A 27,876-nucleotide genomic window follows, 5' to 3' on the forward strand; every position below is an offset into this window, starting at 1 on the left:
ATTGATTATGAACTATTGTAGATGGCCAACTAGTTATAATTATGGATATACTTCTGGACTGTGTGTTTTTTGTTGTTGAATTTCCTCTTTATAGCCTCTGATTATAATATATATATATATATATATATATATATATATATATATATATATATATATATATATATATATATATATATATATATATATAAATGTGGAATAAATGTTTATGCTCCTTAGTGGTTTCTATACCCCCAAATTTGAAACTGTCCCTCTAAGGTGAGAATTATGTAAAGGCCTTTGGAATGGAAATAAAACATTCACATTCATGGTAATCACTTCAGTGAGTCGTCACGTACTGTTTCTTTAAACCCAAAGCTATAGGCCTTTAAATAATCACGGTATGTTTTGTTACATTAAATTCACTTTGACTCAAATATTTATGGAATACCTCTGTTGTAATGGAAAAGCTCACAATAGGCTAGCAATTAGTCCGGAAAATGAGCTCTGCAAAAGAAAAAAAGGATTTTACTGAATATACTGCAAAATATTGTTAACAAATCATTTACTGTAAAGTAAATCTTAAATTCTGATTCATATTAAAAAAGCCAATCGAGTGAAATATTTCACTTGGTTTTGTCACGCGTGTTCCTTAAATAAAGCGGTTATATTAAAAGAGATTGTTCTACTAGAATAACTATTGTGTGAAAAATATGTTTCATTATATCGAAAAATATTTCACATAAGAATTAATATAACATTTCAGACATGTTGACTCAAGATGGACATTTTTTCAGTGTTGGTTATTTGCTGTATAGGCTAAGGCATTTTTAAAAGGCAGCTTTCCCAGCGATGCAGTTCAAAGGTAGTGAGGGTTAAGACAAGTAGTACATCCCATGTGGTCCACTGAATAGTCCTGGGACAGTGAAGGCAGGCCTCGGTCCGTTCAGGGACCCGTATAGGGACGGTGAGCCCATGGGTGCGCTCAGGGGGAAGGGAAAGGCGAAGGCCGGCAGCAGCGGCTTCGCGGCCAGCTTGAACTTCTCCAGCTCGGCCTCCTGCAGTCTTTTGGCCTTGGCCCTGCGGTTCTGAAACCAGATCTTGACCTGGGTCTCTGTGAGGCTGAGAGAGTTGGAGAACTCCGCTCTCTCTGCGATGGAGAGGTATTGTTTCTGACGGAACTTCCTCTCCAGAGAAAGCAGCTGAGAGGTTGTAAAGGGAGTTCTGGGTTTTCTGTTATTCTTGTGTTTCCGTAGATTACACGAGGTCGGGCTGGGATGTCCTGGAAGTATATTTAGAGAGTCACATTATTGGAATAGAAAATGTTTCATCGATATTACTTTACTATATTGCCACTTTGATACAAGTAGGCCTGAAGCCAAATCAGGGAAATATCTAACAGAATATTTATGCAGGAGCTGTTATTTAAGGCAACACAATCACATCTCAAAGTTTAATAATCCAGCATCATCTCTAGATTTAAAGGCTGAGATAATTAAGGGATGGCTTTTTACATCGAGTTTCCTCATCAGTGTAGGCTACTACTGTAAAATACCTAGGGTATGAACCTGTTTGTATTTACTGTGGTATTTCGTGCAAGGTTCTTCAATTAGTGCAAACGTATGTCCATATGTATAATTTGGAGACAGTTTTAGACTGTTGGAAAGTTTAAAAGTAGCGTATGTTTCACAGAATTAAGAAAGAAAGAGTAGGCTATCCTACACTCACTTGGAGGGGATGCGTAAGGAGCCTGAAACCAGGGGCTCGTCTCCTTGTCGTTGAGGTCCACAGCCTCCGGATTGGACCGATAAAGTCCCCTCGGTGACGCACACTCGGTCTCCTCTGCCCGGGCGCAGCCTGCAGGCTCGGGGGAGTGGAGGCGTCTGTCCGGCGTCCTGTCTGATATGATGGATTCCACACTGAAAGGCAGATTTAAACTTTTGGTTTTACACCTTCTGGTAGATGACAGGTCCAGCTCGTCAGTTCCAGTGCCACCAGCGGTTCGGTCCTCTGGTGAGGTCTGCGTCGGAACAGCCAAAGGCGGTGATCCCTGCGCAGGATTCATTACGCACGACTGAGGTGCCATACAACCAATTTTCCTGCCGCTCTCTCCGTTTCCGATTTTCGTTTTTCGTTTTCACTCGAAGAAATCTGTTATTGCCCAGGGTCCTCCAATGTTCAGCAGCTGCGTGGTAAACTGAAGTGTTTACGCACGGACTTGCCTCTCCTTCAGTGAAGTGCCATTAGTTCCTCTCTCATCCTTTCGCCTGCCTATCAGCCTGTCGATGTTCCCATGTGACTAGGCTGAAACAGTTTCTGATAGGTCAGGCTTGTAATGACAGTGTTGCGGTGTTGCGCCTGTGGTGCCTTGACAGATGTAAACCTCCGATCAGCGAGTGGTGCGGAATTCGGAATCCCCAAAGTAAAAAAAGTCCTCCTCCACCCTCCACCCTTGTCCCTCTCTCCCTTCACACAGACTTTTTTGTTGTTGGTCCTTTCCAGCTGTGGACTCCTACATCAGCACCATCTTCCTCCCCCAGTCACTGGTATCATGGGTTTAATTTGTGCACATTACAACATAACATCAGTGACTGCATGGATATATCTAAATTCCAGTGTCCAGGTCTGAATATTGAGGCTAATATATTGTTTAATATTGATAATATAAATCATATTTTTTTTTTTAAATGTGGAATTGGTTGACAGTGTAATACATTGTATGTATAATGTAAAATAATGTATGTTAAATATTCTTTAATAACATTATTTGTTAAAGAAAACAGCCTTCTGAGTAAGTTTGCATAGTCATATTGGTGCACAATCCACATAGAAAAGGTCTATTTTCTCTCCAGCTCAAACATTCATACACCAGCCGCCATATCAGTAATCTCTGAAATGTTCCCCTATAAACATATTGGTATTGGTCTCAAAAATTCCTATATAGGTTGGGCTCTATTTTCAACTCATTGTTTTGGTTTTACGGCCCCAACTTTAATGTGTTGATTCACTCTCACCACTCTCATCAAGCTTTGTTTTTTAGCAGCAACAGGCAGCTGCTCTAAAAATCCACTTTACACTACATGACCAGCACCCAAAGTTAGCGACTTGCTGGTGAACATAGTGGAGCATTTAGCAGCTAAAGAGCCAGATTCCATCAGGAGTTAAAAACAGAGCTCATGTAGAGTAAATATTGGACTTACATTCATCAGGCAGACACAAACATGACTCCAAATGAACGCTAATGTTTCGTGTCTTCTGAAAGTGAAAATTGGTTGCTAAACTGTTTGCTAACACATTCGCCATATCAACTTTATAAGGAGATAATATGTTGTTAAATGTTGTGTTGTTCCGCTGCCCCCAAGTGCCCAAAAAAGGTTTAACAAAAGATGGACCCAAAAACTCAGTTTACAAAAGTTTATACAAGGTATAGATTTTTTTCATTTTGTTGCCAAAACGTTAGTGCTGTTACTTGTTGTAGGACCTCGTCTGAAAAGTTGTTCTTGAAAATAAGTTACAGTAGTTTATCACTGTTTCATTAAACTAGTAAGGCAATCCAGGCTGTGATTCACAGTACTTTTTATACTCTTAGGAGTTATTATCACTATACATTTCTATCTTGTGGCCTGCAACAAAGTTATCTATGGCTGTGTACTGCCCATATTTCAATCTATTGTGTTCATTCCCAATCCCTTTGAGACACAGTAAAACCCTAACTAATGTCACAGAGGTCCATTGAAGAGGCCCATCCAAATTGGCCTTGTTTTGCAGATCTTCACATCAAGTCAAATCATTTTCGGGGAAACCCAATATGTGAGGTTTTTTTTCTCTCTTATGGGAACTATTGTTGGGCCTGCAGCAGCACACTGACTGTCTGTCTGTAGGACAATTGGTTAAATGGAGTTAACTGTTTCTCTCCCCGAGGTACATTTCTGCTTTGATCCTGCTGCGCCTGGCGCCTGTCTGCTCTCTCTCCCGCTCTCCCTCTCTGTGTGACAGTGATAGATCGCTGGGTAACCATACAAGCTTTCAATGACTGTAATTTAGTGCCCAACAACATTACATTCTCCTCTACTTACTGAGAATATTACCCTTTCTTACTCTCCTCCTGTTTGAAAAGGGATGTAGGGCTGTCTGTAATGTTGTTTCTCGTACATTGCTTTGTAATGAATGAGTAAATTATATTTCCTACTTCTCTCTGAGTAGCACACACATGCCAGAAGAGTCAACAATGAGTATTTTTGTTTGAGAAATAAAAATCTATATATAGTGCAGTAGCTGTATTACAGTTTTTTGTATTACAAAGGATCTCTGTCTTTTAATCTATGTATTGCTTTTCAATACATAACAACTCAAATTATTTTGTTCAAAATGTTGTGCCAGTTCATCCTGTAGATGTTATACTTGACTGGATAGGTGAAAACTTTGACCTGTTGGTGGCCCTAGCTGAAAGGTCACAAAAGTTATGAGGATTCAACATTGATATCTTTACCAAATTGCATGGCAACTGATCCAATAGTAGGCGAGACATTTCTCTAAAACCCAAAATGTCAACCTAGTGGTGGCGCTAGCAGAAAAGGTCAGTGGGTCATTTAAGTCTTTAGGATTCATCCTCTGTACAGCATGACTGTCTGTACAAAATTGAATGGCAATCAATCCAACAGCTGTTGAGATATTTCAATCTTAAAATGTGGTGGAGCGACAGGCAAAAAGAGTGACATTGCAGTCATGCCATGCCTCTAGTGTGGCTATAAAACAACAGTGAGCAGTGATACAGCAACAGTGCCCTTGCAATATAGACAATCAATCAATCAACAAACCCAAACTTACACACACTCTCTGAACCCTGCTGCCTTGCCAAAGTTTAGGACTGTTTTAGGTAATTGTCGTTTCCAAAAGAGTTTCCTTTTGAACCAAACATGTTGAAGCAGGCTTCATACATTTCATTTTTTCTTTCATAAGAGTTGGCAGGGCCTAAGTAAACTTTGGGGAGTCATGTGGGATAAACATTTATGAAACACACAGCGGGGAGCTTTGGGGTAAAAGTGTATCGTCTTTAAAAGAGCCGAGAGGCCTGCCCAGTGAAGCATAACAGAACATTATCCTGTGTCTGAGTGGACCTGCCAACATTGGTATGTCGAAATGTCAATTGATGTAAGATCACACACTTTCCTTTCCATGACGACATTTATAATACTAGATAGAATGAAGTGTTGATTTCCATACGCAAAAGTATCATAATTACGATTGGTCCATTTCATGCAGAAATGTGACCATGTCAGCTTTGTTCGCCCTAAATCGGTCTCTCATTTTGAAGCACTAGTAGTAAGTCAATTCTCATATCGAAATGTAAATATCATGTCCATTCACAACTCAATGTGCTGCTACCACTGTAATGTGGGAAATAAAACATATCTTAACATTTTAATAGTTTATCATGTTTTGAAAAGAATCAAAGCTACTCTGTCTCATCCTCAAAATCTCTGTACAACTCAATTTCAGTCAGAATTGAGTTCAGGTCACCCCAGAACTTGGTTTTGGCATCATTACACAATTATTGAGGATAACTTTTTCTGTGACTAGTTAATTTCCTGCCAATATGATGATTGTGTCATATGGCAAAAAAGGGCCACAGTGAGGACTTTAATATGAGTAACCGCTTCTATGAGATATATGTAGATTTTCGGGACAATTTATTTTGTTAAATCAACTTATTAAGAACCAATTATCGCTTATACACGGCACAATGCTTGCAACACTCGCACTATTGGCATGTTTGATATGGGTGTTTACATTAATTCCTGAAATAACTAGAAGTGCGCTCGGAGAGTGCAGACCACCCCCGAGGCCTTGCCCTATCTAGGGGTGTCCCTGACTAAGAATTTGCATGGTCAAGTCTTGCCTATTGTCGATTGATCGTCAAATCGTGTTTGATAGTTCTTTTGCTCATTGAACCATATGGTCATTTGCTACATTGGCTTTAATTTTTTCCACACCAGACAAAAGAGCTGAAATGGGCTCAGTGCCACGAGCTGTCAGTTGTATTTTTGCCCCCTTTGTTTAAGATTTATGTAGAAAAATAGCAAAAACAACAGTATTGGGCGAGATGCATGATGTGACTATCGCTTATCTGTTGTTTCAACCCAATGAACAGCGCTGTTTGTTGTAGCCTAGTCTAGATTGATGTTCCACTTCCAGGATTGCTCATGTGCTCATTCCGCCGGATGTCCCTCTTTATAGGCTGGAGGTCCATCACTTTCCGCTTTCTTTGTGTTGGCATTCTAAACTCTGGTCGATTTATGAGGACTACGGTTAACTGCTCCTCAGATCTCTGCAAGGTAAATCCAGATGGCTAGCTAGACTATCTGTCTAATCTAAGTTTTCTGTTGCACGACTAAAACCTTTGAATGTTCACATGTTCCACCAAAACAAGTTCCTTCCCGAGGCTATTTTGCAGAAGCACCGTTGCTCCGTCCGGTGCCAAGACGATTGTGATTTTAAAGAAATGCCAATAAACCAGAGCACTTTTTCCTCCTATCCGAAAGGCTGTGTGGACTAGCCAGACCCTCCTCTGCAGCGCTGTGGAGGAAGGTCTGGCAATGCGAGACTACACCTAGCCCTATCTCGCAATATTAACCAAAGTGAAAAATGATTTGTGTAACCACCCCTTAATTCAGATCCGCTTCAAAATGTAAAGGGCCTTGGCCCATGCCATACCCTTTCACCAAGTTTCATGAAAATCAGACCAGTAGTTTTTCCGTAATCCTGCTGGAAAACCGAAAACATAACCTCCTTTTTAAGAGATAATAATAATAAACTTAAGCATTCAAGCTCACTTGGCTCCAGCTCAGTCTTACTCAGGCCCAGTCATGCAAATCATGCCAAAGAGGATGTGGAGGGCCTGTGGTCTTCCCAGTGATGTTTCTCCTTATCTGATCTGAGCTTGAAGGGAACTGCAACAACATGTTAGCCTTAATTATTTGTTTCATCTTTCCCACCGTCAGCACATTATGTCATGTGAGCTGCCACTCTCGCTGCGCCCACTTAAGGTAGGGTCTCACCTGTCGACTTTGAAAAGGTCACCAATATGATCTGCTCACCGTTATAAGATACCTACATTTTCATTAGCACAATCATTTGTCGTTTTATTCTGTGCTGTGTCATAACAAGACAACCAAGTTTGAAGTGTGCTTAAAATGAAAACGACGATGAAGTCTGTTCGAAGAAAAAACTGTTCAGTTGTTCCGAACGGCCACACTTGAAGGCTGCCTCCATACAGAGGAGCGAGACACAATAATCGACAAATGGGAATACCCGGGAAAACCTTCCTAGAAGGAATTCATTTTGTTGCACTTCTTTGTATAGCAATGTTGTAAAGTCAGATCCCAGAATTGAAACTCAAAATACAGGTGTGCTAACTTGAATGTTAACTCTTACACTAACGTAAACTGAGGTTGTCTGCTTAAAGCCTTCCATGTGAGGATGACATCTCAGTAATTTCCTTCTTTCAGAGGACATACTGGGGACTCCCATGGCAGATGATGCTCGAAACATATATAATTATGTTATGGGTTGTTGATTGGTTAAGTGCTTTTCATTTATCCTCTATATGTTAGCATGACTCGGTTGCCAGGGGAAAGTGTTGACAGGCAAGCAGTGAGCGGGTTATTATGCCTCTGTGTGTTTTGTATGTAGGATATTGGGTTTGGTGACAGGATGGCGGGTCCCACATGGCGTCTGACAGAGACGAGCAGAGTAGTTGGCTGATGGGGACTCGGCAGTGAGTCTTGCACACAGTGCCAGGTGCTAACAGGTGAACACAGAGATATTGTTGCTGTATTGTCGCGGTTTGGTTACGGAGGGGGACAAAGGGAACCGGACACCCTCTCTGGACCTTGAATGAGCCAGGGGTTAGGTTGAGCTCAGTGACGGCGCTGACAGCAGAGGGGAACTCAGATGGTAGCCTGCACTTGGCGATGATAACGAGGATGAGGATAATGTTAGAATTAATTACCCACTAACAGAAGCTAGGGATGTCAAATTATTATAGGTTCTTTATTGTCTCGCCATGCTAGCAGATGTAGGCGTCGTTGGTATAAGGGTGATGACAGCGGAGGAGCAGGGGACATCACAGGACTTATGGAAGCAAGAGAAACCTGACACACACACACACACACACACACACACACACACACACACACACACACACACACACACACACACACACACACACACACACACACACACACACACACACTCGAGCTGCAGCTCTAACACATGCAGTGTCTGAGTCTTGAATTATACCGAACAAGTCTCTGAGTGTAATAAGTGCAGCATTCTACTGGTTCATAGTGGGACACAGAGGCCTGGTAATGGCCTATTTTGTGGTCAAATGAATGACTGGAGAATGTTAACACAACATACTGTATCTTCTTCACTCCCATTTTGTTTCTTATCCCCCACAGTCTGTAGATTCACAGTGAATTAGATCGCACAAATGTATCTGCCACAGCATCAGTTTCCCACTTTGCATCTCAATAATTTGCCGAATGAGGTCAGACCACAGCACGCTGGGAGACAGTGCTGAACACAGTTTGTTTAAGACTCACTGGAAGCCGAGAATGGCGCACTGATTTATGTCAAGCTGTTTGTGACAGCTGTTGCCGATTGACTATTTGCAAATTAGGTTAAACATTTCCCTACAATATTACAATTGACTTCCCCGAAACCACTCAAGTGATGGCAGCTGCACAACAACATGCTGTGACAATTTAAACTGTGACAAATCACACAGCAGCACCTGTTGGGAGATGACTGGTCCACTGAGACAGTCAACTGAAAAAAAGAAAAGAAAGTCAACTTATGTTTGTTCCTATATTGTACTATGTTATACCTCTTTAAATTAAGAAAAAAATTAGACTAATAATTAGAAGTAAACAGATTATCCTGACATAATATATTGAGATACTACAATGTGACACCATGTGTCTTTGCGCTGAAATGGATTACAAAGTCTGAAAAATTATGACTATTAAAAAGTAAAAAAAATTGTTTGCATGTGTTAAATATTGAGAATTAATACTATGCAGATTGCTGTCCAACTTTGTTAAAAATATTTGGACTAAATCAAACCTTGTATCATTGTACCAAACAGTGAGTTGACTACTCATTATCAAAAAGAAGAAAAAAAAAGTGGAGCAGTTTTGGATTTTGGGAAATGCGCTTATTAGCTTTCTTGCTTCTAGCTAGCTGTTTTCCCCTGTTTCCAGTCCTTGTGCTAAGCTAAGCTGAAACCTGCTGGATATAGCTTCATATTTACAGTGACTACGTATGAGAGTATGGTATTGATCTTATCTCAAGAAATGTCCAAAATGTCAAACTTCTCCATTAATGGTTGGCAGCTACAAGTACTATCTTTAATGTTTTTTGCTGTTGTTGCTTTTTTGTAAATCTCAAGCCAAACAAGATATTAAGTACAAGATGGCTTATCTTATTATCCACCAGAGCAAAACAGTGCACCAAAATCAACATTTCATTTGACATTAAGGAGAACTTGCTGTGTGTTTTAAGTCATATTTAGTACATGATACTATTGTAACGTATGGTTTCAAGGACTTGTTGCTATTCAGAGCAAATAACTTAATTTTGCGAGAGTGACTTGTTTGGACCTATGAAGCAGTATCACACAGTTTCAGAGGGGATTTATAGACATATTTCTGATGCATATTTCCTCAAAACTTGTGACTCACACAACCTGACTTCAAAACACAGATTTCAAAAGATCTTCTAAGCATGTCAATAAATTATAATCAATAATTATACTTGTGGCTCTGATAATGTTGACCACAGAGGAGCCGGAACTGGAACAAATTAGGGTCACATGGCATTCTTGTGCTGGCTCTAGATTGTGGGAATATCCCTTTGCATTTGGCTACAGATACTTCAAGCCATCACACACCTACCTTTTAACTTTAGGCAAATGCTGTACTTCATCGCACATGTAAATACAAATTCTACATAAAATTGTTTAAAAAAAAAGGTTTCTGTGAGAATGTGAGTGTGTGCCTGTGATCTCAGCACAGTGACAACTTGAACAAATACGCTGAGTTGATTCTTCTAAGATTACAATAGATTCCACGTCCTCTCACGACGCTCTGAAAGAGATGGGAGGGCACAGCAGAGGCCCCTGAATAAACAACCATTAAATTCTCCCTGCGCCTGTATGAGGAGATACGTCAGACTTGGGGCTGTGTTTTAAACAAACCAAAACACGAAAGCACAAAGAAACAGAAGTAAATGTTGAAAAAAAGAAAATTGTTTGAATAAGGAAGCCCATTTTACCTAAACTACTTAATCTTTTTTTATATTGGTTGCTTGGAAAAAGAGGCAGATTAGTCGACAGCCGGATAAAGCAAAGAAGATGGGTGGAGGGAGAGAAGAGGGGGATGAAGTGGATGAAGGAGAAGATGAAAGCTTTGTTGTGCTGATGCTTAATGAGCTGGAAAACACAATTGAACTACTCTGACTGTGGAAATTGCTGTGAGGGCATCGTAAATTAGTGCCAGTGTGGGAGCTAGCCTGCTGACAGAAAAGGGGCTTTGTGTGGTAAAGGCTTCTTCACAGGCCTGCAGCCACGAAGATCCTCACAGCGGTGTCATGGCTTGATCTGTCACACGACTAGGAGTTTGGTGGTTACTCATGGACGAGGGAACTGTTTGGCAGCATTTTTGTGCGCTCATTTGCCGATGTGATTCTCCACTCCACCATCTTACCTGTTGATCTGTGTTAATGAAAAACATTTACCTTATTCACCTCCATCCTCTGAGGACCTAAGGCTCTTAATATTTTGCAGTCCATCCGTTCTCTGTGTCCTGCTACCTGTAGACTCTTATTCTATAAACAGGGAGACCAGATAAAGAACAGACAGACGAAGATACAACATAGTGGGTAAGGGAGCGAAGAGGAGATGGGTCTCACTCTTTTCTGATATTTAGTGAACTCCAAAGGGTGACTCTTCATTCTGGCTTTGCAGGCTTGGCACATGCCTTCTGTTACTAAGTGGCTTCATATTGAAAGGCTCTGCAGCCACTATTCTCTCTCCCACTGGGTGCCAGCCTCTCTGCCCTGGCAGCTGCTGGGCTTTAGAATAGACTCATAGTTTCCCCTCTGCAGGTGAGCTGCACAGCCAAAACAGGGCCCCTCAAAGGCCCTTTCAGAGCCTCAATAGGAAACTGACTTGGGGAAAGAGGAACGAGCACACAATGGCCGCCTTCTCTGGACACAGAGAAGATGGAGATGAGCTATTGGGGTGCTGCTTTAGTGCTGTTTATAGCCATGTCGAAGAGAGGTGATGAGAGAAGAGAGGAGAGGATGAGTTTTTGTTTTTTAGTTTTTGAAGGCGTGGTTCTTTCTCCTCTGTAATGCTCTGCTACTGCAGAGCGGGGATGTCCTGTCATCCTGCATCTCTGATGTAATTGCTGTGCCTTTGAAACCTGATGAAACAAAATATTTTTTCCGTGTCCTGAGGTGACGGGGGGGTGACACTCAGCTCGTATCCACACCTCCCCTTTTTCCAACCCGTCCCCTCCACTCCCATCCCAGACCACTGGAAGTCCCTTTCGCTCTGGCAAAACTCTTCTCATGCAGGCAGGAAAGAATGCAACTCCCTCTGCTCTCTCTCACCTCCTTTTCATACTTTGCTTTTTAACTTTTATTAGCAACAGCTTTCACTGACATATGAAGAGTTGGCAACTGAGAGATAGGGCGAGGGAGGGTTTAAAAGTGTGGGGATGGAGCGAAGCGATGAAGGAAAGGAAAAGAGGGTTATCCTTTCTCTTTGTTGGTAATTGCAGCGTGGCCACATCCTGTCAAACTAGAACAAGAAAACAGAAATACAATTTGCCAACCTGGATCCCTGAATCTCTGCTTTCAAATTATGACTGGGAGCTAATTCACTATTATGGTTTAATGTCTCACTTATCATATTGTGAGTAAATTTTTTTTATATATATTGTGGTTTCTTATAGTTCTTTTAACCCATTTGAGAACTTAGCAGTCTATACGTTTACTCTGTGATTTGGTCACATATCGCTCCCTACACAAACCTTAGAGGAAAAATCAAAAAATGTTACCTGCTATCCAGCAGCAAATTGTAGCTATTTTCTTGATCTCACAGATATCTACTGTCTGCCTGGATTGATAAAATGTTTGTTTTGTGGCGAAATGTTAAAAGCTAAAATTTCTAAATACTAAGCCACTCTGCTCTTTTTTTTATTTATTTTTTTAAACAATTTCTTAATAGTTTTTTTGCACTCACAATTCACAACAAAGTTTCTCTCTCAACATATGTTATACTATAAGAGCTAAACAACAAAAAAAACAAAAAGCAAATGATACGGTATCACATGAACCGAACAATGGCACCTCCAGCAAAGCCATGATATGCATAAATACAAAAATAAATAAGAGTTGCACCCTTGATATCACCCTCCAAGACATGCCTCAGTCTTTTTTTACAACCCGTTTGAACTTTAGGTTGCTTTGCTCTTCTTCTCAGAATCCCAGAATAACATCTGGAGTGCTGATGTCACAGAAGGGTCATTCTTATGTCTAAATGAATGATAGCAAGCTACATTTGTACTAAACATTTGTCACTTTTTATTTGAAATTTCAGTACAAGGCACTCGACTGTGGTAGCCTACCTCCAAAATGCTTGTTGCTAACTTTGTAAAGTGCAGCTGCTTGTACCTTTAGCTCGCCACTCAAGTGAGGCAGCAGAGGCACCGCAAATTAATTTGCCTGGGGAAAGAAACAGAACTACAAACATAGACCCGCTGCTCTCCATAAATTGCCTTAAGGATTTTGTAAATATATTTTTGGTTTAAACTCTCACTCTTAAAGGCTTAACTTTTTAGAAACTCAGATTATGGGGAAAATTCTCAATGGCTGTTGCTCGTTCACAAGCATTTAAAATTTCAGTGAAGGAAAGTGTAATGCAACCACCGACCAGAGATGAACAGCGCGTAAGTACAACTCGTACAGCGAAGAAGACAACAGTGAGGCCATGTTTGTAGTTCTGTTTCTAAAAAGTTGTGCACAGTTTGTGAATATCCTGGATTTAAATCTTGGTTTCACCCCAGGCAAAAATGTTCTCATCTCAGGCAGAAAGTTGTGCAATCACAAAAATACCTTGGAAGCTGCAAACTGCTGATGTCACAAATGGGGCTATGGTGGGCAGGGTTGTATGGTTGTCAGCTAGCAACAATATTTCACGAGTTGCAAACCCTTCTTTGTCATTAATCTTTGTCAGTGTCCCTGCAGCTTACAGTATACGTCTCGCACCTTTGCACCAGAAATGAATGGGGAGAAAAATGAGATGTAACCGATTTTAGAACAGGCTACGTGGGTTGCGTTTTTATTAATTAGAACTAATGATGTGTTAGTTTGAATTTGTTTGAAATTGTGACAGAAAAGTAACAGCCGCACCTCTGCATGAAATCTTAATACTTATTAATATTTCTTCTGAAACTTGAACAAATTTGTTCTGGTAAAACAGCCCGTGTGACTTAATAGCATGAGCATGTGGTTACATCTTTACCATGTGTTTATGAATACTTTAGTCAAAATCCTATCAAAATGAATGATGGGGATTGTAATTTAAAATGTTGCCCAAATTACTGGCTCCTGCAAAATACAGAAATATTTCTGCAGCATGTTCTTTTGTTATTGCTTACATTTCACATGAGATTTTAAACACACAGGCGTCCGAGAGATTATGGAGTCTTTAGCTGTCTAATATAATTAAGTTGGGTAAGGAGATGCTATCAGTCCCTGTCTCATTTTTCCTCTCTTTTCTTTCTCTCTCCCTCCTTCCTTCTCCTTCTCTAATCAGTTCCACTCTGTTATTGCTGGCCCCAGGCTGTTTACCTCTTTTCTAAACTGCTTTCACAAGCATGACACCAAAGCCTGCTCAAATGTCTATTAGCCCCTTTAGACACACAGTCACTGTGTGGCTGAACTTACGGCAGTTGTTGCCATCATTATGGAATCAATGCTCGCTGATCTGATGTTTCTCACACCTTCTTAAACCAGGAATATTTTTTCCTTCTGTCAACCACTTTTGAAAAGTTAGAGCTTTCATGGCAGCGCAGAGGGCAGAGCAGACTGGCAGAGACAGACTGTAGTCGCAGCCCTGCAGGACATTAAATGTTATGAAATCAGGACAGACAGTTCAACATAAGGTCTGAGGACAGACATGCTCATAAATGCACCGTGCTTCATGTACTATTTGCTCTGAGGTTTTGAGAAGAAAGAAGCATTTCCTGCAGTCAGGCCAGCTGGGATAGATTTGGTGACATTAGTAAATTCCCATTCTGGCAAGCATCTTTTCGCAAAGATAAGCTCATAGGGCTATGTAAACCAATAATGTAAAAGTCACCCTCTTTAGTGAGACACATCTTGTGTTGGCTTATTTGGACACCGTGGGCATCATTATTGTGTGTAATTTGCAAAGATTGCTGTGACTTTTGAGTTGAACCTCTCTCTATCTCTTTGTTGACTTGCATGAATAGTTCCTGAAATGTTGCAATCTTTGCTCATATGAAAAAAAAACTCCTGCTGTGTGCCTGTAGGCCAATATAATATATTAACTCATGGTCTGTGTACCTCTTAATGCCTTGTTTGAGTACTCAATCTCTGACTTTCTTCACTTCATCATATGATGAAGAGACTAAGGGAGAAAGATTGCATATTACTCCCAGACCTTACATGTGTTCCTCCAGGCGGTGACACACAGCTTTGAATCAAAGCTTAACAAACAATCAAAATTCTCTCTTCCCCAACCTGCTGCTAAAGAAAATGTGGATAAAAGAAACACCCCTGACATTCTAGTAGATTATGTACTTCTTCATGTTATACCTTTATGTCACAATGCACTGTATAAGAGCTTGTAAATGTACACCTAAACATTTAATTAAACAGTGCTTAGAGCATTGAGTCACTGATTATGTCATCAAAAAGCAAATTGAACTCAGTGAGAAATTTCAAATCAGAAATCACTTTCAACAAATGTGTGACTTTCAATTGGCACTGAGGAACTAAAGAAACTAAAATTTGTATTATAATTAATATATTAATTAATATATATATATGTATATATATATATTAATCTTCACAGTTTAGATTAACTTCAACAATCATATTCTCATAATCAGAAATATCTAAATCGAACAAAAGAACCATATAAACATCGCTGCAGCGTGTCTCCTTATATGGCGTCTATGTAAATATGTCCAACAGCAATAATCTTATCACTGGAGACATATATAATAGTGTGACACTGGCGCTTATTTATACCTTGAGCTGGTGGGATAAGCTACTGTTATTGTACTTTAGTTTGACAGAAAAGCAATAAGCAATGCATTCAAAAGACTAGTGCTGTCCTTTAACGCAAATTAGATACAGCAGCTAGAACGTGGCAGCAAGTTATCATATATCAGTGATGGTGAGCCCTTTCCCTTTCATGCTGTGTCTGTCTTTACTCCCCTGTTGTCTGCGTTCTGCAGGTATGTAATTATGGTTTGAAAAGGTTGGAGCCAGACTTTCCACAGGGCACAGCGTGGGAACAAAGCAGGGTCTGGGAGGTGAGGTCAGGGAGCACAGCGGCTGCACAGCAGCTCCAAACTACAGAGATAGACATCTAGGGACAGTCATCTCCCTCAAATGAAAGTCTGTTAGTGGAGCCTATTCAGAGGTCTGACTCACATCCTCTAACTGTGCCAAGGATAGTTTACGTGGCATTGAATGATGTGTAATGAGCAACGTTGCAATCTGGCATGAATGGAGGTTGTTACGGTAACTACAGTTGATGAACGATGCATTACATACTGTATAATAGGATTCCTCAAATCCAATTACAATTTGTCATTTTGACGCACCACACTGACTGAACATTAGAGAGCAGAAAAAATTATACAAAGGAGCAAATAGACATGGTAAGTAGTTATTAAATATTGGAACTAGCACTGCTTGATAAAATGAGGCAGTTTATAAGATAATCAATACATTTTATATACTGTATCTTAAAACAAATGTTGATACATCATTTGATGTAGTTATCTAATATAATAATAATTTGTAAGTGTTTTTATGTTTTATGTTTTATTTTTAAAGATTGTTAGATCAAAACATTTAACCCCTAATGTTTTCAACATTTGCCTCGCATTACTTTTGCAGCATCAGAACATAAATATGGTATAACAACTTCACATTTTTAAATCCAAGATGACTTTTTTATTACATTAAATGTAAAATTTAAAAAGCCTTATTTATTAGTGTATTCACATTTCCCTGCAATTCAGATAACAAAATATTCTTGGAAAACATTGACTTTGCCTAGAAAATCAACAATTCTTCCCATCTGTATTTGTAATGATGGGCCAACATCCACTCCCTGTCCTCATCCTGACATGACAACAGACTCATAATAGTCTGTTTTAAACTTAAAACATAGTTGTCTTTATATTATGTGTGGTACTACTTATCATTGGGCCTCTTTCCCATAACATGAAGATCAGTGGGTTAGGAAAACTTTAGGACAGTGTGTTGATGCTGGTAAATTTCTTTCAATGCTGACACAATCGTACGGTGCTGGAAAATGTACATTAGCTTTTTGGGGAAGTTAAGATTAGATCCCTCTATGGTGGAAAACAGCATTGCTGTAATGCCAAGTCTGCATTTGAAAAAAAATGAAGCAGTTGCTCCAATTCGTTGTGGATAAATGATGAAGACCAAAGATTAAGTAATCATTTTAATTGAAATAGTTGGGTTTGACATTCTTTGTCATCAGCAAGTCTGTAATTACTAAGTAACAAAGAAACCATTGGCATTTGAAGTAGAAGATGCACAAAAAGTAGGCATACATCGCTGAGATACAAATAACTTTGAATTAATCTGTACAAATTCTTATAGGCTGAGCTTGTTATTTCTCATCATAATGGAGTGTATGATCGTCAAAAGATTAGAGCTCTGTCAACAGATCTATCTGTATTGATTAAAAAAAAGCAGAGAAGAGAGTAAAAAGTTGGATCAGCTGACATAACTGCACAGAGCGGGCACATGTTTCTTTAATAAGGATGAAAGCACCGCGCTCTTGTAACCGGATCTCTCTGTAGCGGGCAGCTTTCCATCAAGGAACAGCAGGATCCTCTCTTTAACCCAGGAGCATCAGGAGAGATGGGACTGTGACACGCAAACTCAAACACACACACAGATACAAACACAACTTCAGAGCGTGACCGACACTGAGAGGATTTCTGTGATCTAATGGATACAATGTGCTGTAGATATCAAAGGAAGGGTCAGCAGTGAAGGCGGTGTGAAGAACATCTGTAACACCTGTACTTACTGTTAACACCTGTACTCACCGTCGCTCCTCTCTGTCATCATGACAGTGTTTCACAGGGTGTGCGCCCCGCTGAGTGCGTCCAGCTGACGGCTCTATGGTGAATTCTGTGGTCCTGGGGGTCAGAGGTTAAAGGTTAGGGGTACTCCAGCTGGCAGCCAGGGCCGTGGTGGACTCCAGTGAGGAGGCATTCAGTGGCTGGAGTGGGAGGGGGAGGCAGAGGAGGGAAGGAGGTCCAAGTTGTTTCTCTTTATGTGTTGTTTGATGTACTCCACCCTCAAGGCCTTTTTTTACTCTTCTGGCCAAATTACTATTCTCAGATGTTAGAAAAAGTAGAAAAAAAGTATGTAGCATTGTATAGACCTCTGTATCTCTTAAAGTAAAAGGGCTATCAAGGTTTTTATATGAACAATGGATGAGATGACTATGTTAGTTTAAGCTCATTGTTTTAGTTTTCCAGCCAGCAACTTTACTGTTTTGATTCACTCTCACTGCTGTCATAGTGTCATTTTCAGCCAGAGCAAGCAGCTGTTTGAAGCTATAAAGCTCTAAAAACCCTCGGTACGCTGCCTGCCCAGCACCAAATGAAAAAACAGACAAAATTAGCGCCTAGCGAACATTTGGCAGCTCGAGCCAAATTCCAGGAGTTGGTGGAAACCTAGTCTTGCATTGCCAGACCTTCCTACACAGCGTGGCGGAGGAGGGTCTGGCTAGTCCATACAGCATTCCGGGATGGGAGAAAAACGTGCTCTGGTTTATTGGCATTTCTTTAAATGAATCACAATCGTCTTGGGCAGTGCTAGGCACCGGAAAAGCAGCGGTGCCGCTGCAAAAAAGCCTCAGGAAGGAACTTGTTTTGGCGGAACATGTGTATGTTCAAAAGTTGTTTTAGTTGTGCAACAGAAAACTCAGATTGGACAGATAGTTTAGCTAGGTGTCTGGATTTACCTTGCAGAGATCTGAGAAAAGGTTAATCATAGTCCTCATAAATCGACCAGAGTTTAAAATGCCAACACAAAGGAAGCCCAAGGCAACGGCTATCCGGCCTAAATTAGTTAAATTTCCGTTGGCAATGAAGCAGTCCCGGAAGTGGAACGTCAAGGACGTAGACTAGCGGAGACCAAAAACAGGGAATATTGTACTTACATTCAGAAAGACAACTTAATATTATTTCTAACACTGGCATGTATTTGCTGGATTTGTAACTAGGTAACTTAATGATTTGTCAGTGTTGTGTTCACAATTTGTTTCAGCTGCCCCCAAAGCGGCCAAAAAAATCAGTTGTTGCCGGTTTAAAGTTTAAGCTGAAACTACTGGGAGTGCATGTCAGCAATCAAGTCGCTGCAGTTCCCTGGTTTATCCTGTAGGGCCGATCTCTTTATTAATGAGCCACATGGGCCAAGTGTTGGCATGATGTGTATTTCATTTAACAGAGTTTTCCAAAACATTAGTTCTCCTCGAGTGGAAAATGTGTTTAATGAGAAGCGTCCAAAACACAGTAAATAGCCATTACACTTACTTTAACAGGTCCCACATGTTTACTGAGTTTATGAGGGGTGTGATTGAGGCAGGATGAGGGTGTATGGTATGCTTGTGTGTGTCTGTGTATGAGAGTGAGAGAGAGAGAGAGAGAGAGAGAGAGAGAGAGAGAGAGAGAGAGAGAGAGAGAGAGAGAAAGAGAGGGACCACCTGAGCTTTCCCTCTCATTATTGTGTTTATAATATAATATGTCCATGGTTGATACACACTGTCAAAGCAGTGTAATGGCGCGGTGTCAGTTTAAGCAGCTAGCGTCGCTAATGGCCATCTTTCACACAGATCCTTAGATCAGATTGTCAGATTAGCTGCCGTGGACACAAAGGTCAACCATATTCCTCTGTGTCTCCTCTCAGACAGACAAAGAGCTTCTCAGTCTTCTGTCATCAGTTACATAACAGACAGAGGGGAAAGTTCCTCTTTCTGTCTGTCTCTGGTGTAGATGTGCAACTCCTCACCCACCTCCCCTCGTCTGCATTGACTGTCATCAGAGCTATTGTTGCTTTTACCTGTGGAGCCAGATAGTTAGGTGTCTCGGGGCCCCAGACTGACCTGCTCATCACTCCTCATTATACCCCCCTATAATCCCACCTATTCATTGAGGAAGAGACATTTTATTAAGCATCAGCACTGAAACATGTTTAAGGCAGCATCACAAGCTGAAGTGCCTGCATGCAACTGTTGAGCAGATGGCTCACTAATTCTTTCTTTGGCCGCTTCATAAGTCTGACAGCTCCCCTGTTCACCAGACCGTAGTCACAACATTTCATGTTCGCCTCCACTCCTCCATGGAGGTTTTTCCCCTAGCCCTGTAATTGGTGCGGTTAAACTCCACCGTGAGATGTCTAATGTGTGTTTAATGGGTGTTGGTGAAGCATCAATTAAGTTAATTGTAGATCATTGAGTTAATTTTAGTTATTTAGAAAACCTCAGCTTTCCTAAATGTTGTGAGTGTTGGGGGATATGACGGAAGACTGTGAGTAAGGACAGAGGGGTGGTTAGCCTCAAATACAGCCCTGTGCTCCGGGACGACCTTTAAGGGATTTACTGATAGTAATGACGGTGATGATGAGGGTTGGGTGCTGATGATTGTTTTAGTGTGGAGGGGGGACTTTTCTGTCAATACGTTTATTGTCACGTTTCAAACAGCAACACGGCATGTGTTAAGGTTTAGGGTGGAGTCTGATGTCTCCAGCTGATTCCTTTCTATTTGTTTCTTTACCTGAAGAGAACTCTTGATAAAGACGCCACTATTAGTCATGTAGAAACATGATTGCATTCCTCACAGTCTTAGCAGTAATAAGCTGTTATTGGTTTTGAGACAGAGCCAGGAAATCAGATACTGCAATTAAAGTTACAACTCAAAGACAGTACTGTCATCAGTGGCAATGACATATTAATCTTCGATATCTGACTACACATTGTGCATGTGTGTGAGTAAGTGGTACTGAACACACATGCCTTAATGCTCATATACAAACACTCATACACCTCATGCAACAACTGTGTAGTAGAAACATGAAGAAAAATGAAGCCAAGATTATTCATTTCAAAATGGGAATTTAGTCTAATATTCATTTTAGTGGTTTCCCACATAAATTGCTGTAAGCTGCAACATTTGGAGCATTTTTACGGGCATAAATCATGACTTAATGCTACATTTAAATAGTTACAGACAGGCAATTTATTCTTGGCTCACTCCACGCATTTTGTGCAATTACAGCATGTGACTGTGTGTGTTTTACAGTTTATTGGCAGCGATCATTACCTGCTGACAACTCCCACTCGTTCTGGTCTTTATTGTTGCCCTTTTATGTTCTAAAAGGCTTGTCATTCACATGATACATATGCATTTGCACAGTATCATTTGTGTCAGGGCACAATCTTTACACACCACATATAAAGATTCAATTATCCTCATATCACCTGCAGCCAATTTGAAAGAAGGGAAGCTGGGGCTCATTAGAAAATATTCCACCATCAAGGTTGCTTACAGGCTTGATAATTACACTACATAAACTTCTTCACCACCATAAGTAGGTCAGTAAACTCTCGTAACATATGGGCCATATATCATCCCAGAGAGATAACATTTAAATGTTTGTATGCTTTTTAATGTCAAAGCCATTTTTGTTGATGTTAGATTTTTATTTGGCTGTATTTTTATTGTATAATCATTGCTTTTCTTTGAGCCAAAAGACATATGTACGTGGAAATGGCTACATTTATCAGAATGGTAAAAATTATGCTACGCCAGCGGCTGGTTAACTTAGTGTAGCTGAAAGACTGGAAACAGGGGAAAACAGTTAGCCTGGCTCTGTCCAAAGGTAAATAAATCTGCCTACCAGCAACTCTTAAACTCACTAATTAACACATCATATCTTATCTCTTTAATGTATGCAAAAACTGTGTAAAAAGGACAAACTAATATTCTTTTAAAATGTTTCAATATTAAAGCTTTAGTGCGTAACTTTTTGATATTAATGAACGTTCGTTACATTCAAGCCATTGCTAAATGAGTTGCTACAAAGCTAATTAAGACTATCACCTCCACACAACTCTCTCTGTATTTCTCAGTATGGCTATGTTCAGAAGATTGTGTCGTCCGGTGACTTTTTTAATCCTCTGTGCCCTCCTTGGCTACTAGCAACTGCGTGGAGGAGGGGTGGGGGCTGTGCGCGATCACGAAAGGCTTGTATCATGTGGACGTGCCCACAGTTTTGTTGTCATTACTTAGAATTCCTCATGGGGGCGACAGAAACTACCGCACTATAGCTTCACATATTTCAAAAAGTCTGAATCTGAATGCATGCAATTTAAAGTTCACACATTGGTATTTATACTGCTCCAGTGTCACACAGACTTACCAGTGTTGTTCTGAAAAACTACCTCTAATGCTTTTAAACTTTCTGACACTTCATCACCTTATAGTGGAGTGATCGAGACACAATTCAGTCCGATAGAGAGCGATTCATTTGCTGAGCCTCAGCACTCTGCCAACCAGAGGCTGGTTAAACCACAGAGGAGAGTGTTTTCCTGTAAGCCTGTGGGACCATCAAAAGTTCAGGGAGCAGAGTCCTGTGGTCAATCTGTGCTAGTAGATGCCAGGCCTCTGGGCTTCACATGAAAGCTGTTTCACTGATGTGTGTGGGACACAGGGGGTGGATTGGTAGAAACTTCAGCACACTTTATCCATCAAATCTCACTTTCAAGGCTTGGAGCAGCGGGATGTCTTCTCTCAAAGTTGTGGTTTCTGGGAGACCAACAGAACATTTACATAATGGCTCACATCATACTACTCAATGTCAGTTTAACAGCCAGTGCACAGTATCACCAGTATGAATCTAGCAGCAATGTTTTTATGATTATCTTCATGAAGACAGTCTTATTTAAAGAAAAAATTGACATTTTAGAAAAATGTGCTTATTCACTTTTTGCTGAGAGTTAAAAGAGATTTGTACCTCTCTCTATCGATCTTCTCATCTAATTCTTAGAGAAAAAGTACATTTCCGAAAACGTCTAACCATTCTCAAACATCTTAAAGATGTTTGGCATTTGCTTGCTTAGGAAAACGCCTTTTATAGTAAACCACTCAGTGACTTGGGAGTGGGGCTAGTCGAGGGGTAACATTGGACTTGTACATATGGATCTGATAGAGAGGGCAGATAACCAGCAGACGCAGTGGAGCCATCCTTCAAACAGAGCAGGAAGTGTGTGGCGTGTCTGTCTGCTCCTGTTGTATGGTACAGTGTGTGTGTGTGTGTGTGTGTGTGTGTGTGTGTGTGTGCTGAATCCTGTTGTCATGAGACATTATTAACCCATATGTTAACTTAATGACTCTCCTACTGTTGTATGAACAGTGAAAGAGGTCGGTGAAGAGTTCTACAGTTGTAACGGTCTCCTAAGATGTAAACTCTCATGAGCTGCATCTCAGCAGCTTGATAGAGGGCCCGCCAGACGCTGAAACCGTGAAATTAAGTAACATACTTTAAGGGTATATATGTTACATTATATTAGTTTATGGCTGTGTATTGCAACTTACAGATGTTTAACATAGCCTCAAAGTTTTCTGTCTTGGCCACATATCAGAAAAATGGATTCATAAAGTGATTAGTTGTATTCCACATCACTCATGAAGCTGTTTTATTCTGAAACAGTTTTACAGTGTGATATGATTTTGGCATGGACGTAGATTAGAGCTGACACATTCAACAGTTGCTTCAGTAAGTGTTTTTGGCTGGCACTAAGATCACAGACCGATCATCTGCCTCCAATCTGTCCTCCTGCAGTGGGTGTGTATGTGAAGGGTAATTAGCCGTTTTAAATGATTGAAGCTGTACGCAGGAGGGAGACTGTCTGAGAAAGTTCCTGTGAAAGTAAGCCAAGGACAGGCTGTATGTGTATCACTGGTTCGTGGTAATATTATACATATACAAGACTTGACTTTTCATACAACTCTAAATAATATGCATTTTTATGCACACCGTCCCTTCTTCTGAATAAATAATTGGCCAGTTAGCGTATACATAAATCCCAATTCACTGTATTTAATTAAAAGTAAAGCAGAAGTATATGATGTTGTGTTGTGTACAAATAAATGACACACTGAGCCTCCAAAGCATGAACAATAGTCAGGTCTCAGCTTCTGCAATAACAGAAAATAGGAAATCAACAAGGTTATTGCCATATTATTATAACCTTTATTTAATCAGGTAAGTCCCACTGAGATTGATATCTCATTGTCAAGGGAGACCTTGGTACAGGAAAACAAGACCAAGAGTCTACAGCCATGCTAGCAGCTCTGTGAGGCTGTACCTGTATTACTGTATTAAATGTTTATGTACTGCCTATAAATATAAAATAGAGGGCCAAAGGCAAACTGCTGCATTCTGATGTCCACATGATCTAGTACAGAAACAAAGACTGCCTTTATTTTGTGCTGTAGTTGATTGTTGATTGTTGTAATTGAGCCCAGGTAATAGGGACAACCCTCTTAAGAAGAATGGAGAAATTATTACTGCAAGATGAAAATTGTCTCATGATAAAATATTTCAACCTCAGCTTTAAAGCCATAGGGTGTTATAACATTGTGATCACTGATTGCTGACAAGGAAGATTAATGTAGCCTAGTTATGAGACTGAATGAGTGTATTAGGTCAGCATAGAATTCAACTGTCTCTGCATGCAAGAGCTCATAAACAAGTTAACTTTGATCACAACAGAGTAAAATAACAAAGGTGAACTAAACCAAGAGTGAAATTAATCTTATTCAGGACAGATATACAGACAGCTATATACAGTACATTCACACTTATTAGACTTGATGACAAAATGAGGAATTTAGCTGTAAATCAGTCATTGGCGCAGAGGAACTAAAATATGGACAAAATATTGCTCAAAGCAGTGAATTACTTACAGCTGACACTCCTGTATTCAGAGGATGCAAAGGTCAAAAAATATAACTGGTTTATTGGTGGAACTTTGGTCCTTTGTTTCCACAGAAGGTGAAGTGAAACATTTCTTGTTCAGATCCAAAACGTTGAGCTGAAAGCAAACATGTTCAGGTAAGATCTTTTCAAAAGGTTTCTGACTCTGATTGCAGTAGTTGTTAACCTGGTAAATGGTTTTAATGGTAAATGGTTTGGTTCTTTGACCGGACAAGGATTTGTTGTGTAATGTCTGTCACACACTTTAATCCAGAGTGTCTTCACTTGTAGGTTTTCTCAAATAGTCTGTTTTTCTCTGATATTTGGCATCACAGCAAAGCCATATAAACCCTGGGTATGTATATATTGCTCCTGGCTGTCCACAATATTACACTGTAGACTGTACAGCTTTGAATCATATGATGAATTATTCCTGATCAATTTAAAATGACAAACATGTTCGTTTTTGGACACGGTCATGTAATATTTGTGCTCTTTTCTCAGAACAAACTCACAGATGAAGCATTCCAGGATACCGTTATGTAAGTTTTAATTTCCTTAAACTAAACCTAAAGTGAGTAACTGTCTCTTGGACTGAGGAAATGCAGACTGAGATTGCATGATTTGTATCTCAGGTCCATAGATGACAAAGGAAAGATGTCCTGGGGAGTGGAAGTGGAGCCTCCAAAGGACATGGATCAAACGGACTATGACATCGACCCTAGCATGATGATTTGGAAGAGTATGACAGGACAGGACAAACAGCCCCTGAAAGCCGAAGAAGACTTGGATGAGCTGTACCATCCTTCAATGGTTGATCTCCTCAAAGTTCAAATCCAAAACCTGGATGCCCTCCCTGCTGCCGACATCCAGACAGAGCGCTGGCGGGAAGATGCCAACGTGAAGAACAATCAGGAACCAGTGGAGGATAAAGATGCCATCGACCACCCTGATTTCAATAAGGTGGCCTCAGACGAGCCTGAGCAGGACTGGGTTGAAGTCTACCACAAAGCAAGGGAGGAGCTGGATGGACATCTGGCTCCACTAGTGGCTAAATACAAAGCTGGTGCAGAGGTCCGCGTTGCACACTCTGAACTAGAAAAGAATGAGGACGAGCTGTATCACCATGACGACCAGGGTCCACCTGTGCAGATGGAGTCGCTGAGCCGTGAGGTCATGGGTGAAAGTGAGGTCAGAGTTCACCTTCAACCAGAGGAGGACATGGACGACCTGTACCACAAAGATCTCCTGAAGCTAACCCCTTACCAAGATGATAGTAAAGCTGCCGCTCCTGTTTATTTACCGTCTCAGAGAAAGCACAGCGAACCAGAGGAAGATCTGGACGATCTCTACCACCGCTGATCCTTCAACAAACTCAACCTGTGTAGATCCGTATCATTTCAGATCAGACACAAACAAAGCTGAATAAATCAGAAGTGTAATTTGACTACATTAATACTGTCCTTAATAAGAATAAACACATCTCAACCTGACGATAAAGATGCTTTAACATACATATCAAAGACTTAATGTGTTTTATTTATTGAAATGTATGTATGACGGTAGTTACAAAAATACAAATCATTTCTGCTCCATGTAAACTGGATATTTATCAGATAATATTTACAGTATTAATTACACATAACCAGGAACAAATGATGTTAAACAAAATTGAAAAAGGGTTTTATGCAAAAATATTCACCTTCTCCTGATGTTCATGAGAAAGAATTACAGTTGTAACTGAAATCATTAGATCATCATTACTTTACAATATGTGTGTGTGTGTGTGTGTGTGTGTGTATATCACTGTAGCAGCTCAGCAGGAATGACCCCCTTCTTCAGTATCAGGTTACCATACAGAGATGTTTCCCTGTGTAGCCAGTGCAGAAGAAAATATTTATTTATTTGTTTTAGGTGCATTTTTAAAGACATGTTTGAAAGAATGTGTGGAGATTTCAAAGCATTCTGTTGTGCAAACCATAATCTCCAATTATTAAAATGTTAGTTATTTGTGAAAAACAAATAGCCTTGTTCCAGACCTCTGAATCGCCTCCTACATCTCATATTTGTTTAGAAACTCTCATAGTGAATTGTTTTTTCTTACTTCTACAATATAATGCAAGCTTTTGTACTCATTTTGCAGACACAGGATAAAACATTCAGCTACAATATGCAAATGAAGGCAGAAAGAATACACACCCTGTTGCCACAACAGCGTAGGCTTTCTTGGCTCGTTCGTAGAAAGCAAACCTTTCCACCTTCTCAAGTGGAGTCTATATGTAAACAGAAAGCAACACAACAAAAATCAAACGTTTTGCATCTTACTTACTGAAGTAATTAATCATTAGGTGGACAGTCTGTTTTACCTGAGACCCAGCCTGACCCAAGAGCCGTGTGTATGTGCCCCACACAGGGACATCTAAACATCTCTGTTTGTCACTGTCTACCAGATCCATGACTGCAGCCTGTGGAAACATAGTAGCACAGATTAAACAAATGAAATTCAAAAAGATAAAGTAGCCTACAGAAAAATGTACTCGTTATTGCCATTAAGACATCACTCAGTGGTTTTAAACTTTAGATTTATAGGTTCTGTACCGGAGAGGGGACATAGGTATCCAGGGGCAACAGCTTCAAAATGGCCTCCAAAAGCTGTGGGATTCCTAAACCTACATAAAGATCAGACACAGTTATAAATACTATACACAGTCACCCAACATTTGATTTACAGAAAGATGTATTTACATACCATCAGCTCTTATTTCTTTTGGACCACTAGCACAAATGGAAGATGCTGGAAAGTTTGCATCAGCAAGAACTGAAAATAGAAAGAAAAACACTCAGTCGGTGAATGACTTAATGGACTACAACATGTTACAGTTGTGGCTTATGCCAGTCTACGGGTCCTGTGAGTGCTGCTCTGTCTGACTCTTTACACTGGTGTTGACTTGAACTTAGCCTACTACCCTACAGTAAGTACAGTACACGTTATGGGCTATCAGCGCAAGGACAGCCTACGAGAAAGGCAACCTGTGTGATCGAATTAAATATCATACCCAGTTCATCCCCGTGGCCCATTTTAGCGAGAGCATACAACATTTCAGGAGATAAAACAGAGGGGATTCCTCTCAGTACGACCATACTGACACTAGAACCTCTTTGCTGGCAATGGCAGCAAGTGAGAGTAGTCACTCCAGTTTACTTCCGGTTTCGTTTAAGTCTGCTAGACATCCTTGCCATGATGCTAGCAGACAAAAAAAAGCCTATTAACGAAACAAAAGCCGTTTAGCGAGTTGTTAGTCTCACATGTGTGTTACTGTGGTAACTCATGTTTGTCACAAAGCCAAAGTTTCGGTCTGCCGGACGGAGGTTTTAGTAGGCTATTTAACTAGCTTGCTATGTAACCTCTTCTTCTTTTGACGTTTTATGGCGGTTGGCAAACAACATTTCTCTGGCATTACCGCCACCTTCTGGACAGGAGTGTGGATTCCTCGTAAACTTTCTTTGTAGAGGAAGGGACACGCGTCATGTGATCAGGGA

At 40.4% G+C, this 27,876-nt stretch overlaps 3 protein-coding genes across 3 annotated transcripts; 1 reads left to right on the plus strand and 2 right to left on the minus strand.

Annotated features, from left to right (window-relative positions):
• Positions 1-196: 196 nt before the first annotated feature.
• Positions 197-2,297, minus strand: msx3 (muscle segment homeobox 3). Its single transcript, XM_078273137.1, has 2 exons — positions 1,705-2,297; positions 197-1,258 (listed from the first exon to the last, which is right to left on the minus strand). Exons 1-2 carry the CDS (start codon positions 2,060-2,062, stop codon positions 852-854), a joined length of 765 nt encoding a protein of 254 aa, XP_078129263.1. The 5' UTR covers positions 2,063-2,297; the 3' UTR covers positions 197-851.
• A 22,378-nt stretch (positions 2,298-24,675) lies between these two features.
• LOC144532724 (uncharacterized) lies at positions 24,676-26,017 on the plus strand. Its single transcript, XM_078273650.1, has 3 exons — positions 24,676-24,691; positions 24,841-24,878; positions 24,972-26,017. Coding segments are annotated over exons 2-3 (729 nt in total). The 5' UTR covers positions 24,676-24,691; positions 24,841-24,876; the 3' UTR covers positions 25,699-26,017.
• fuom (fucose mutarotase) lies at positions 25,839-27,636 on the minus strand. Its single transcript, XM_078273651.1, has 6 exons — positions 27,393-27,636; positions 27,086-27,154; positions 26,935-27,005; positions 26,703-26,801; positions 26,536-26,609; positions 25,839-26,206 (listed from the first exon to the last, which is right to left on the minus strand). The coding sequence occupies exons 1-6, from the start codon at positions 27,475-27,477 to the stop codon at positions 26,140-26,142; spliced, it is 465 nt and encodes a 154-aa protein (XP_078129777.1). The 5' UTR covers positions 27,478-27,636; the 3' UTR covers positions 25,839-26,139.
• Positions 27,637-27,876: the final 240 nt, after the last annotated feature.

Source organism: Sander vitreus, chromosome 17 (assembly GCF_031162955.1).
Source record: "Sander vitreus isolate 19-12246 chromosome 17, sanVit1, whole genome shotgun sequence".
Taxonomy (NCBI): Eukaryota; Metazoa; Chordata; class Actinopteri; order Perciformes; family Percidae; genus Sander; species Sander vitreus.